This window comes from Gymnodraco acuticeps, unplaced genomic scaffold, assembly GCF_902827175.1.
Source record: "Gymnodraco acuticeps unplaced genomic scaffold, fGymAcu1.1, whole genome shotgun sequence".
Taxonomy (NCBI): Eukaryota; Metazoa; Chordata; class Actinopteri; order Perciformes; family Bathydraconidae; genus Gymnodraco; species Gymnodraco acuticeps.
The window spans coordinates 167968-181693 of NW_022992223.1; the positions used below are offsets into that span (position 1 = coordinate 167968).

The 13726-nt window shown below is 41.3% G+C and overlaps 2 protein-coding genes across 3 annotated transcripts in view; one reads left to right on the forward strand and one right to left on the reverse strand.

Annotated features, from left to right (window-relative positions):
- The first annotated feature begins 49 nt into the window (after positions 1–49).
- The window catches only part of apoob (apolipoprotein O, b), a 28790-nt gene continuing 15113 nt past the window's right edge, over positions 50–13726 (forward strand). The window contains exons 1-2 of the mRNA XM_034206063.1: positions 50–281; positions 652–765. Coding sequence (XP_034061954.1) covers positions 264–281; positions 652–765 — 132 coding nt within the window. The 5' untranslated portion in view covers positions 50–263. The remainder of the gene's footprint in view (positions 282–651; positions 766–13726) is intronic.
- Positions 6754–9056, reverse strand: LOC117539766. 2 transcript variants are annotated; one of them, XM_034206061.1, is made up of 8 exons: positions 8882–9056; positions 8460–8729; positions 8030–8205; positions 7786–7862; positions 7502–7682; positions 7169–7406; positions 6907–7078; positions 6754–6813 (listed from the first exon to the last, which is right to left on the reverse strand). In XM_034206061.1, the coding sequence occupies exons 1-8, from the start codon at positions 8884–8886 to the stop codon at positions 6784–6786; spliced, it is 1149 nt and encodes a 382-aa protein (XP_034061952.1). In that variant the 5' UTR covers positions 8887–9056; the 3' UTR covers positions 6754–6783. The 2 variants fall into 2 exon arrangements, with proteins under 2 accessions (XP_034061952.1, XP_034061953.1); XM_034206062.1 differs by having other exon boundaries at positions 7215–7406; positions 8882–9051.

Below are 13726 nucleotides of genomic sequence, written 5' to 3' on the forward strand. Positions count from 1 at the left end.
TGTTCATATTGGTCAACTTTCAACTGGGTGCTTTAATATCTGTGTGTTTATTTCTGACTCTACTTATAGCTTCTTGTGAATTAATTATATATCTACTAATGATCTACTCTATTCATTAAATGCATACGATTATTTGGAATGTTTATACCTATAGTATAATTAATATATCTTTATGCGTCAGATACAGCGAATAACGCGCATGCGCCTTTTGTCGTGTCAGCCTTACGACTTGCCGTAGAAAAGCGAATCTCTCCTGGACCAGAATGTCATATGTGAAACTGGTAACTACTTTTAACGTTTAACTACTTTGTGTCAATTTAAACATTATGTATTTGTCAGGCGTTCCTGCATTTAAGTGAAGCTTAGCTCCGTAGTCTTACACAATTTGGTTGGTACTACTCAAATATGTTTGAACGTTTCTAAATTAGTAATCCGTTAATGTTAGCATGTTGTCAGCTGATGTAGCTAAAAGGTCAGTTAATTCAAACGGTTCCCTTTCCCTCTTTATATAACGTGACGTCATATGATTTGACTCAGAACATTTCAGAATTATTGTATAGAGTGTTTTAACTGACGCTTCAGTCAAGACAAGGGCTTTATTATCATCTTTATCGTGAATGTGAGTGTGTGTTGTGCCTTGTTTCACGCCAGGTGTCGTTGTGCGCCGTAGCTCCGGGGCTGACGGGTCTGCTGTGCGGCTCCGCGGTTCTGGCTCCATCCGAGGGGAAGAAGAAGATCCCACAGCCGGTTCTGAGCCTCGATGAGGTGGGTAAATAAATAGCAAACAGGTGCGGGAAAACTTGACAAACTTCAGAACAAATGGGAGAAATATCTAGCTGTGTTACTCATAAGTACTCATGCCACACTGGGAAAATACTCCCGCAGTCCTGCATTAACCTGTTAAACCCCGAGCCTGTTTTTCAGGTTTCAGGCTCGAAAATGACATGCCCAGAACAAATGACTATAACTTCACTTCTAAAAGGTTTATATGAATATTTGTTGTTATCAAAGCAAGGTTACATCTGTGAGTTGGATGTAGAAGTGTCAGAATCAATATAGATGTTTCTGTGTCAGAGTAAATTCAGATGGAACATAGCAAAAAAAATGTAAATTCCTGTCTCCGCCTAAAGAAAACCCATTACTTATAGTGAAGACCAACCTTGAATGATGGGGTAGTAGCCTAAAAGCTTTAGGAATCCTAAGTATAACATATAAGTACCCTGTATCAAGATTGAGGCAAAACAAGTGAAATTTGACATTTTTAGAGAGGTTTATGTAAATAAAGTCCAGGCGGAATAAGCTTTGGGCACATTTGGGTGCATCTGGTTCCATCAGTGCCATTTGACCTTTTTCCAGGTACCAGACTATAAAAATCATTGTATTACATTGAATCATCACTATAGGTATTCATTTCACCCAAAAAAAAAAATCCAAATTTTTTTTGTGTGCGAGTGTGTGTAAGTGTAGGTGTGTGTGTGGGTATGTGTAGGTGTGTATGTGTAAGTGTAGCTGTGTGTGTATGTAACTGTACCAACGCACTATACAATAAAACCACACTGTAGGTCAGTGTGTGTGTAGGTGTACTTGCACAATAAAAAAAACTGAAACATAGGTAACATTGGACTCCAACTGGGGCAGATTTATTTCAAACATTTTACCAACACACTATAGGCATGTAAAAACAAACATTTTACCAACGTACTATACAATAAAACCACACTGTAGGTTTGTAAAAACAACAAATATTTTACCAACACACTATACAATAAAATCACACTAGGTATGTAAAAACAGTATTTAAAAAAAAAAAAAAAAAACACTCGCAAAACATTATACCTACCTGAACTTTATACCTACCTAAATGTTCCAGTATTTAGGTTGTGCCACTCCCTGAAACAGTTCTTTTTGACAGTGAAGCACAGAGGGACCTGGCACTTCCTGCAGTACACAGGTGTCTTCACCCTTTTGAGTCCAGCATCTAGGCACCTCCTGCAGTTCTTCCTGACCTTGGTGGCATCTTCCCCATAATACTCGGGCATGCATGTGAGTGGTGGAGGAGGGGGGGGTGGTGGAGGTGCAGGGCCTTCAGCAAACTCCAACAACTCTGCAGCAAGCTGCTCCCTGAAAGTCTTCTGGGTGTGTGGCTTTGTCCTGCTGGGGTCACTCCTCATCTTGAACAGCTCCTTGTGGAGAAGGAAGCTGTTCACCACTACAATGTCCATGAAATGAAAAAAAAAAATCTTGTACCATTTCATGGTTTTGTGGAGAATGCTGTAGTACCCGATCAAAGCGTCGGACACATCCACGCCGCCGATGCTTTGGTTGTAGTCCACCACAGCGTCAGGAACGGGAACGTTCTTGGTTTGCCACACGCCAGCCTGTTTCACTTTCCGCTGGACCGTCTGACCGCTGAAGGCCTCGTGCACGGTGGAACACATGGACACTTCACGGGTGTCCATCCACTTCACAAACAGGAGTTTGCCTTTCCTTATCCACCGCAAATCTCCCCTTTCAGCCTTCTTTGGAAGGGCGTTCAACTGAGTTTGTGGAAAACCAACTAGATTTTTCCGAATGGTCCCACAACAGCCAATGTTTTTAGTGGACAAATCCCCAAAGAGGGTGGGGCTGGCGTAAAAGTTGTCCACAAAGAGTGTGTAGCCCCCACCGAGCAGACGGAGTGGCAGGAGGTCCATCACGGAGGAGTAGCAGAGTCCCTTGCCTTCGGTGAACTCACTCTTCCCTGTGTACACAAAAAAATTCCAGGTGTATGCCGTTGAGGAATCCGCCAGCACAAACAGTTTGTATTCCCACTTTGTTGGCTTGTCTTTCATGTACTGCTTCATGCTCAGGTGCAAAGACCACATGATGGCTTCAAAGCATTGCCGGGACATCCTATCAGATGGGAATGAGAAGTGGTATGGCCATTTCTTCCTCCAGTAGTCCGATCGTTGGTGAACGTGGACGAGGCCTGTGAAAATGATAATGGCCAGGAAAGTGTAAAAATCCCTCGCAGTCAGCACTTTCCAAAGATATTTCTTTCCTGCCTGTAATCTCCTCAGGGCGTGGGCGTTCGTGTTCGCAATGATTATATTAACCACGGCAGTGCTAAAGAAAAGCCTGAAAATGGAGAGGGGAGACCATGCTGCGGTCGTGGATTTCTTGAGGCAGGCTGAGTGGAAGTAGACGGCTGTGGATGTGAGGGTGGGGATGGCTGGGTGGATGGTCGTAGCTTTGTTGAGGCAGGCTGAGTGGAAGTAGACGGCTGTGGATGGCTGGGTGGATGGTCGTGGCATTGTTGAGACAGGCTGAGTGGCAGATGGGGGTCCAGAAGCCATTTCAAACTCAACTGCATCACTGAAAACAAATGTGGAAAAACAAAGAGATTAGATTAATTCACTGGCTTATACTTATAGGATAATACTGGACTATAAATGAATAATATTACACCAAATAAATAAGTAAACACATGTATATTCATTCACTGGCCATTCATTTAGAAAATGTAACTCCAAAAAGACAAGTAACCAGGGTTGCCAACTTTGGGTACCTGGCTGGAGTGAGATTTTGATATCATGGGTTTAATTACACATATGCAAGGCAAGGCAAGTTTATTTATATAGCACCTTTCAATACAAGGCAATTCAAAGTGCTTTACAAAAAACGAAAGACATTAAGAAAATGGCATTTCAAATCAGTCATTAAAAAAAAAAGATAATCAAATAAACATTAAAAGAAAAAATACATGGATAAAAGTTACAGTGCAGTCTGAGATATGAATAGTTCAATTAAAAGCAGCGGCAAAAAGAAAAGTCTTTAGCCTGGATTTAAAAGTAGTCAGAGTTGCAGCGGACCTGCAGGTTTCTGGGAGTTTGTTCCAGATATTTGGAGCATAATAACTGAACGCTGCTTCTCCATGTTTAGTTCTGACTCTGGGGACAGAAAGCTGACCAGTCCCTGAAGACCTGAGAGATCTGGATGGTTCATCATTTAGCAGGAGGTCAGAAATGTATTTTGGGCCTAAACCATTCAGTGCTTTATAAACCAGCAGCAGTATTTTGAAATCTATTCTTTGACACACAGGAAGCCAGTGTAAAGACTTCAGAACAGGAGTGATGTGATCCACTTTCTTAGTGTTAGTGAGGACTCGAGCAGCGGCGTTCTGAATCAGCTGCAGCTTCCTAATAGATTTTTTAGTGAGACCTGTGAAGACACCATTGCAGTAGTCGAGTCTACTGAAAATAAAAGCATGGACAAGTTTTTCCAAATCCTGCTGTGACATTAGTCTTTTAATCCTAGATATATTCTTTAGGTGATAGTAGGCTGATTTAGTAACTGTTTTAATGTGACTGTTGGAACTCAGGTCAGAGTCCATGACTACACCTAGATTTCTGGCTTTATCTGTTGTTTTTAACATTGCACACTGAAGCTCAGCGCTAACTTTTATACGTTCTGCCTTGGCTCCAAAAACCATTACCTCAGTTTTATCTTTGTTTAATTGGAGAAAGTTCTGACACATCCAGTCATTGATTTTTTCAATGCACTTACTCAGTGTTTGAATTGGAGCATAGTCTCCTGGTGAAATTGATATGTAAATGTGTGTGTCATTCACATAGCTATGGTAACTTATTTTGTTGTTTTTCATTATCTGAGCCAGTGGTAGCATGTAGATGTTAAAGAGAAGAGGCCCCAAGATGGAGCCTTGAGGAACCCCACATGTCATATTTGTCAACTCAGATGTGTATTTACCTATAGAAACAAAGTTGTTTCTGTCCTTTAAAGGAGACCTATCATGCTATATTTAAATGATATAGTGTATGACCATACCTATATAAGGTATATTTATACATTTTATTTTTCAAAATACCAAACAGATCATTTTTTAGCCATGCCTCGTTTCGCTCATTTTCGCTCTTTTCCAAGCCTGTCTTTGAAAATTCTGAGCAGCAGCTGACCACGCCCCCCTGCAGAAGAGCGGGGAATGAGCCGGTGAGAGTCACGTTAACATGCTTGCTGTGATTACGAGTGTGGAATAAACATGTCATCTCAGAGCAATGCATGTGTTCAAGCGTATTATCAATTTGATCCAGAGACTGACCCTGAAGCAGCGGAGGTTTTGGTGGAGGTGCAAAGATCTCGGTTGCAGCAGGACGTTTCTGAATGGTTAGTTGACAAGCTGTTGTTCCTATTTATTTTACTCTGTTACGATGATTGCTACTTATTCCGTTCATATTTTGGCTAATTAGCAAGAATGCTATGTGTACAGTTTATAACTTAGAGCTTGTAACGCAAAAACAGCGATATATATATATATATATATTTATAAAGGGAGACATTCATATTTTCAGCATATATACAATGGCCTCATTGCGTTTATTAATAGTTTACAGCCCTTTTCTTCCAACATCGTGCAACAACCGTTGGAAAGTTCAATAACTTAGGGTGATAAAAAGTATAACTCCAACAACACCTCAGTTTTCAGCAGTGTGTGTAGTTTCATGTGTTTTTAAAAGCTCAGTTATTGACTTCTTTCTACAGGTGTACATGTGCAAATTGCGCCACGATGCCTTCTGAACCGGAGAATGTGTGCTGCATGGCGATACCACAGGTAACATTTTTGATAGCTTCACTAAGTTGTCTGTTTAGAGAATGCATTTTTAACATGTCATTCAATATGTTTATCACACTAGGTGTCAAGACGGATGCAGGAACTTGAGGACTCTGTAACCTGTATGGTGGACCATCCTGGATTGGAGCCTGTGTGCCTGAATGTGTTCTCCCTGCAGAATGCATTGAATATTTACAGAGCTGAACATGGTGGACTACAGTTGAGGCAAATAGAGCAGTGAGTGGTTTGTTTCTTTTGACTGAAATTGTAAAACGAATGCTAATATTGTTCATGGAAATAAATACTGGTGTATATGGCTTTATGCAATCTTTCATTGTACATGTACTATTATATATATATATATATATATATTATTACACAGCAATGGCATAACACACCCATGTGTACAACAAAAAAAGTCCACACACAACCTTATGCTTTTGAAATCAGAATATTCTTTACCCATCCAAACATGAATAATCACGACACATTTGATATCAACTCGGAACTTTATTGTCAAAATCAACGGTTCTTTGAACCCATACAAAAAACCGAAATGTACTTGTATTTTGTATAAATGACACAATATATTTTTTTAATGATTGCAGGCGTCACAGGTATCTAGCCTACAGAAGCTTTGTGAGCTGTTGCTGGGGCTTCCTTGGACGCAGGATCAGAGTGGTGATTCCGGCCTGTGTTGTCCTCAGGATTCGCAGGGAGTTTCCTGATCCACGAAATGTGTATGTTGGGTTCAGACGGAAGCCAAATTGAACCGTGTAGCATACCCGGAGATGACCTCCTCCCTGTCAGGTCGCTCATATTGGGAACACAGGTCCTCTGGGATGGGTATCTTCAGAAGCTCCTGTGTGAATGGTGCAGGGTCCACAAAGACTTGGTCGAATATGAGGTCCATCAAGTTGGCCACGTAGCCTGTGCAATATTTAAAAAAGCACAACAAAAAATGTGGTTTAGATATGCATGTAAAAAACTGAAAGTTCTTTCTAATTTTTTTATTTTATATTTGTAAATAGTTGTATAATAAATATTTTAAACACTTACGGAATGTGGGGTCAGTCTTTACTGGTTTTGCTCTGCATTCTCCCTTCCTGGCCTTTGGGAACTGCAGTTTATATAGAGGGTTTCCAGTGGATGTAGTGGCTTGTGCACGCTCAGCGTTTTCATTGTAGTGCAGGGCTGCCAGGTACAGTCTTTCATTTCCGCCATGAGGAGAAAAAAAAGTAAATAATAGCAAAGAATGTACAAATTGTCACTAATTAGTAAGTAACTATGGTTTATTTTACCTGCACAACATTCCAAGAAATGGAAACACAACATTCTTTGGAGCAAAGCGCAGGATGACGACATGGAATGACTCCAAAGATTAAGTCTGGTGGTGTGGGCTGAGTTTGGCCACAGCTTTCAAAATCCTCTTGGTTGAGAGAATTGTCTCCAGCTTGTGAAAGGCCGGCGTTCCTAAGAATTTGAAAATCAAAGTCATATTTGAATTGTCATGCTTTATAGATTGTGTCTGACAACATCCTGTATTCAATAGTTGTCCCTTACAAATATTTATAGAGGAGTAATGTAATATGGTTTATGAACAACATACCTGCAGCCATCCATTGGTATTGCGCAATGCGCAGTGGATGAAGGCACTTAGGGAACCATTTGGCCACTCTCTCAGGCCCGGTGGTGGAGGTTGCTGCAGTCCAGTATATGTGGTTTCTTATACTCTTCACCCACCCTCGAAGTTTTTCGCAGTCCTTCTTTTTTGCAGCCTTCTCCAGTTGCTTAGAAATCCCTAATAAATACATTTAACATGTAGTTAATATACATACAAGTTTACTCAAAATATTATTATATTATTATTATAGAAATTAACATAAATAAAAATACCTTTTTCTATGTGCCACACATCAAAGAATTGGGTGATGCTGCTTTCCCTTAGGAATTTCTGAATTTGCAGATGTCTGTCCGTGACAATACAGTCCAGAGTCACACCACGTTCCTTTAACAACTCCAGACTCCTTTTCAGGCCCTCTAACTCCATGTGGTAGCTTCCACCAACCTCATTGCTCTGTTATGACACATACAAATAACCATTGATACACACATTTTAAATATAACGTGCAAACAGTGTTAAAGAAAAAAACATTGATATTTCATTTCACCCCACTTACCTGAACCAACTGGAGGTCAACGACTTTGTTGTTCTTCAGGTCCATCATAGTGTAGCTTCCGAACTTTGCATAGTGGCCTGTGAAAATATGTTTTACAGTAATTACTTTTCTCTGCGGATGGTGAATTTGTATTTTTGCTTGTAGTGTTTAGCATATGTTTTTCAGGAACCATTAATTGAATAAATCACACATAGTGAAACCCCTTTCTGAAATGTAAAATGTGAATTATATAAAAAATACATACCTGGAGAGTCAGCCCTCATATCACCACCAACTATCACTTTCTCCTCTGCATGGAGCTTCTGTAGCATGCCTTCCTGTGATTTTTGCCAGTAAGAAACAATCGCTGGCTCAATGAACATCCTGGCATGCCTTCGGAAGGTGTTGTATTTGCATAGCTGCATATTCATTGTTTGAAGACTTAATGGTTGGAAGAAAACCGCAAGAACACATTTTAATCTCAAAGATCACCTGTAGATTTGTTGACGAGTCGATGAGGAGAACCTGGAAAGTGCAAATGAGCTGCCCTTTTTTAAACAGGGAAAGAGCTGAACATGTCATTATTTTATGTCATCATTTTCTCACTCTTGTTATTGTTACCTTGTCCTATCGTATTCAACAACAACATTTGCATTTTCAAACATTGGCAATACAATCTTCTGCAGTTAATTTACCTTTGAAAGTTTGTAGAAAGATGCTCTGTTGACATATGTTGCAACTGATAGCTGCAGGTTTCCAACTGGAGTACTCCCAAGAACAGGCTGGCTATTCCAGTTTCTTGTAAACTGACAATGGGGGCACACACTGATATGAATGTACCGATCCTTCTGGTTTGTACATTACACACACGCTTGCACACAGGACATGATTCAAAAAGCTCCATGAGGCAGGTCTCATACACGATGTATGTGTTGATCGTCTGGGGGGGGTTTTGTTCTTGACCACTAAAACAAAAAAATAGAAGTTAATATCCATCACACAGATTGTTGCTTTTAGAGATCTTTGGTGTTTCCCTATTATCAATGTTTGAATTATATACAGCAAAAAAATACAATACATAGACAAACTCACACATAGTGATATTTCAGTAACTTACGACATGGCTGTTGTTTCTGTAGCATTTGTTATGGATTCTGCTGGATCATAAGTTGCATCCTGGCCTTCGGAAATCACCAAAGAAGAGCTTCCCTCAAATGGATCTTTGTATTCCTCTTCAAGATCCACACGGGGCCTCTTTGGTGGTCTCTTTAAGGGGGTGGATGTTAAAAAGGGCACTGGCACTTCCAACGGAAGTGTTTCGACACCAACGCTTCTGCAGGGAATTTTAGCCTGGAACAGCTGTAACATAATTGTATTTGACATTAAAAACAAAACAAAAGATAAAACAAAAATATTTTACAACAATTAGAAGCACACAAATTAAAGGCTACAACATCAGAATGTCAAGATGTATCCAAAGAACATTTGAAAAACGTGCTTCTAACCTGTACTTCGATGTGAACCAAGAGTCCTCGAGGATAGCTGTGTACGAACAGTACGGTACTTGGGTGGGTCAGTCTGACATGCAGAATCTGTCATCACAGGTAATCTGCTGGTAGCATGTGAGGTGCTGGCCTGTAAAGAAGAAAACAAAATCATCTCAATTTAGTATTCAGGATGAGAAAATACTATTTGGATAAATATCGTCTGAAATCCCAAAAGATGGGGGCTAAAACTCTCTATTTAGCAAAGCTCTTTGCTTAGCCTTTTCCAATCTGAGTTAGTTTTGAACCGTAACGTGCATGCTGTGTTTCTGACTCAATACAGATGAAGTGTTGGAGAGGGGCTGAGCCCAGTAGACTGACTGTAATGAGTGCTAGCCACTAATTAGCCTGTTGCTAGGTAAGGCCTCGTCAACAACAACAGACCAACAGGGCTTTAGTTCTGTTTTACTCATGGTGTGTGTGTCCCCTCACATACATACACACAGTGTTGTATCCTAACACATCCCCATTTATATTCATGTGCGTAAACAAGTAAACATACAAAAGCTTTTACATATAACGCTGGAAAAAACGGCATGTCTCATTAGCGTAGCGTAGCTTAGCTTACAGATCTGATCGTTCTTACAGACTACAATCACAAAAGCTTTTACATATAACGCTGGAAAAAACGGCACTTACCTACAGAAGATTACGTTTGTTATTATAACTTACTCAATATGATTTTAGAGGATACAAAATACTAATAAATAGGAGAATAAATACTTGTGTTATCGGCTAGGGCGTGGCTTTACAGCCTTCACACAGATCGCCATTACGGCAGTATGTCTGAACATGTTAGCAAATGCCTGATAATTAAAACAAAAGACAAAGCAAAGACTGCGGAGCGTACAATATAAAATGTTATAAAAATATATAAACACCTAACCGATTACTATTTGGGTTTGAGGCGACATTGATACGGCGAAGCTACATGCTACATGCTACATGCTACATACTACAAGCTAGAGATAGCTTTATCAGGAAAAACACCGCTAAATAAAAACTTACAGCTTCAAAATTGGATGTGTCCTCACTGGCCTGCTCCCGGATGGTTGGTATTGATCCCGGGTTTAGCATTACCTTGGAGGCATATCCGTGTTGGACTTGAGAGAAGTTCATAAACATGTCCGTGGTAAAATGTTTGGAACACACAAACAGAAATCTGCCGTGGTCTTCTGGCACATGTCCCTTGAAAATGAAGTCTAGCCACAGATTATTTTATTTTTCCACTGATGGCATTGCATGCAGTCCCCTGTCCCGAGTCTTGCAGCCAACAACAGCACAAAGTTTAACTCGCTTAGACATCCTGGCAAGAGCAGACAAAAACACAGATGTGACTGGAGTTGATTTAGCCTGCCGATAGCCTATATGCGAATGAGAGGTTTGGCAATGCACGTGGCCGTGGCTCATTCCCCTGATAGGTGGAGAGTTGACCAATAAGCGGAGCACGTCTCTTTGTGACGTAGGAAAGTGTTGAAATCTGGATCCGTTTTTTTCAGATCCGTTTCAGCCACTTTTTTAGAGATTTGGCGAAGGAGGAAAATAGAGAGGGTTGTGTTTTCTGACACTTGGTGAGTTCCCTGGAACACCGGGGACACATATTCATGTATAAAAGACGTCCAAAGGTGCATTTTGCATGATAGGTCCCCTTTTAAGTAGGATTCAAACCAATTTAGAACTGTTTCCGAAAGTCCCACCCAGTTTTCCAGTCGGTCTATATGTTGTGGTCAACAGTGTCAAACGCAGCACTGAGATCTAATAATACTAACACTGAAGTTCTGCCACTATCTGTGTTTAAGTGGATGTCATTGAAGACCTTTACAAGAGCAGTCTCAGTGCTGTGGTTTGGACGAAAGCCTGACTGGAACACATCGAAACAGTTATTTAAATGCAAGAAATTACTCAACTGTTGAAAAACAACTTTTCAATGATTTTACCTAGAAATGGGAGGTTTGATATGGGCCTGTAATTGTTCATTACTGAAGCATCTAGATTATTCTTTTTTTAAGAGCGGTTTAATGACTGCAGTTTTCAGGGCCTGTGGAAAAATACCTAAGTGAAGAGATTTGTTTACTATATGAAGTAGATCTGAGGCCATGCAACGAAAAACATCTTTGAAAAATCCTGTTGGAATAATATCAAGGCAGCAGGAGGAGGATTTCAGAAGTTGAATAATGTCCTCTAGGTTTTTATCATTAATCTGATGGAATTGTGTCATGGTGTTTGAATTGATGTTAAGTGGACACAGGGACAACACATTTGCTGTACCTGATGCAGAGGCACTGACTGCTTGTCTGATTTTCTGAATTTTGTCAGTGAAAAAGGAGGCAAAATCATTGCACGCCCTGGTGGATAGAAATTCAGAGGCTACTGACACTGGGGGGTTAGTTAGTCTGTCGATGGTAGCAAACAAGGCACGTGCATTGTTTTTGGTAATGATGTCAGAGAAGAAAGACTGTCGTGCGTTTTTCAATTCCAAATTATAAAGGCCAAGTCTCTCTTTATAGATTTCAAAGTGAACCTGGAGATTTGTCTTTCGCCACCTACGTTCAGCTTTTCGACACTCTCTTTTTTCTGTTTTCACGCTCATGGCCTTTCTCCATGGAGATCTTTTCTTCCCAGTCACTTCCTTTACCTTAGTTGGAGCAATGGCATCTATAACATTTTTAATTTTTGAATTAAAATGATCTACTAGCTCATTTACTGAGATGTTAGCAGGGGCAAGTGTGGAAGAAAAATTCTGAGTAAACATTTCCCTAGTATTTTCAGTTAAATATCCTATGCGCACTAAATGACTGCTATTGTGTCAGCAGCGGGACCTTAGCATATAGGATATATATACAATATATACAAATACACAATATTGGACACAGACTATAAAGGGCACAAAGTTTCATTCACTAATGAAAGTCAAACACATGTTTGTTTCCACTGTTTTATTGTGTGCCTGTCGCGATAAGCAATTAATTGACTTATCGTACGATAAATAAAAATGAACTCGATAAATTGCCATTTACATGCAGTTTGAAAGGATGTACTTGAATTATTATTATATATTATCATTATGTCAGTGGTCTAAAATGGTCATACAACGGTGCCGACAATATTATCGTTTATCGCAACAATTTCCGGGAAAATGTATCCAACAAAATTAATTATCGTGAGAGGCCTACATGAAACACACACACAAACAAATCTACAGACTTACTCCAAACTGCCAAATATATTAACACACACTCACTCTCATATACCCTTTGACTCTATTTTGGCCTAGTAGAACAATAAGTAGCAGACTTTTACTTTTTTATAATTTCTACTGGATCTTAGATCTGCGCATGTGCAATACGGGTCGGGGATTGACCAACCGGCTCCCACTGCTCTGCTGTCTGTTAACGTTGTTAAGAGTGGTGGGGGCGGGGAGGGAGCAGATCGACAGCTTGAGCAGCTGTCAACTCAACATTGTAAATAACCAACCAAAAACGATCGCCGGTTCATCTTGTTTTGGGCGTGAGAATAGTTTGGGGCAGCGTGAGATTGAGAGTGAAAGCGTGTGTCACACGCCAGATGCGTGAGAGATGGCAACCCTACCAAAAGATAAATGTAAACAACAAAAGAAGCGATCGAAACGTGTATTTCCTGGTTATTCGACAATGGCTCCTCAAAGTACACGCCCCATTCCTACCGTTAGAATGTCACAAGTTCCCCGGAGTAACCAGTTAAACGGCAACACCGGCTGCTGGAGTGAAGGGAGTGGCTCGGCCGGAGGCCAGACAGTTGATCGGAATCAGGTAATCAGTGCCGGAATAAAAGCATGTCGTAACCTGGTTCTGGGCGGTTTTGCAGTAGGCGGGATCCTGGAAGGTCGCCAAAGGACCTGTGAAGGTTCCCACACGGGCAACGTTGGAGACCCGTGTATACTTTGTTTGGAGCTAATAAACGCCTGTGATAAACCAACCTGCTCTTTCCGTCCCTATTTGAACACTGTGAGCGGAGAGGCTCAGAGTGGCGCCTGAACAGGGACCTGATGGCGGAAGGAGAAACCCCGCTGGGTTAGGCCCTCCAACGTCTCGCTCACATGCAGGAGACCACCACAGCATTACAGCGACAGCAGAGCAAGGCTCTGCTCGGGATCGCCTCGAGCCAGCGCGAGGACCGGGCTCTCCTACGGGAGCTGCTGCAGCGTCCGGCCGCTCGGGAGGCCGATCCCGCTACCAACCCGGCCAGACCGCCTTCAATTGCCCTCCAGAAATTGACGGCAGAGGATGATCCGGAGGCATACCTGAACATCTTTGAGGGCACAGCGGCGGCGTGCGGGTGGCCGGAGGAGGAGTGGGCAGCGCGGCTATTGCCTCTGCTATCTGGGGGTGCTTAGCTAGCCGCCCACAGCCTGCCAGCAGCCTCTCGGCATGTGTACCGGC

Excerpts from the sequence above, each read along its gene's own strand:
- LOC117539766 (XM_034206061.1), bottom strand. Across the intron at positions 7,863-8,029 it reads TATGAGGGCTGACTCTCCAG|GCCACTATGCAAAGTTCGGA; the intron begins GTATGTATTTTT and ends ATATTTTCACAG. Across the intron at positions 7,079-7,168 it reads TTACTCCTCTATAAATATTT|GAACGCCGGCCTTTCACAAG; the intron begins GTAAGGGACAAC and ends TCAAATTCTTAG.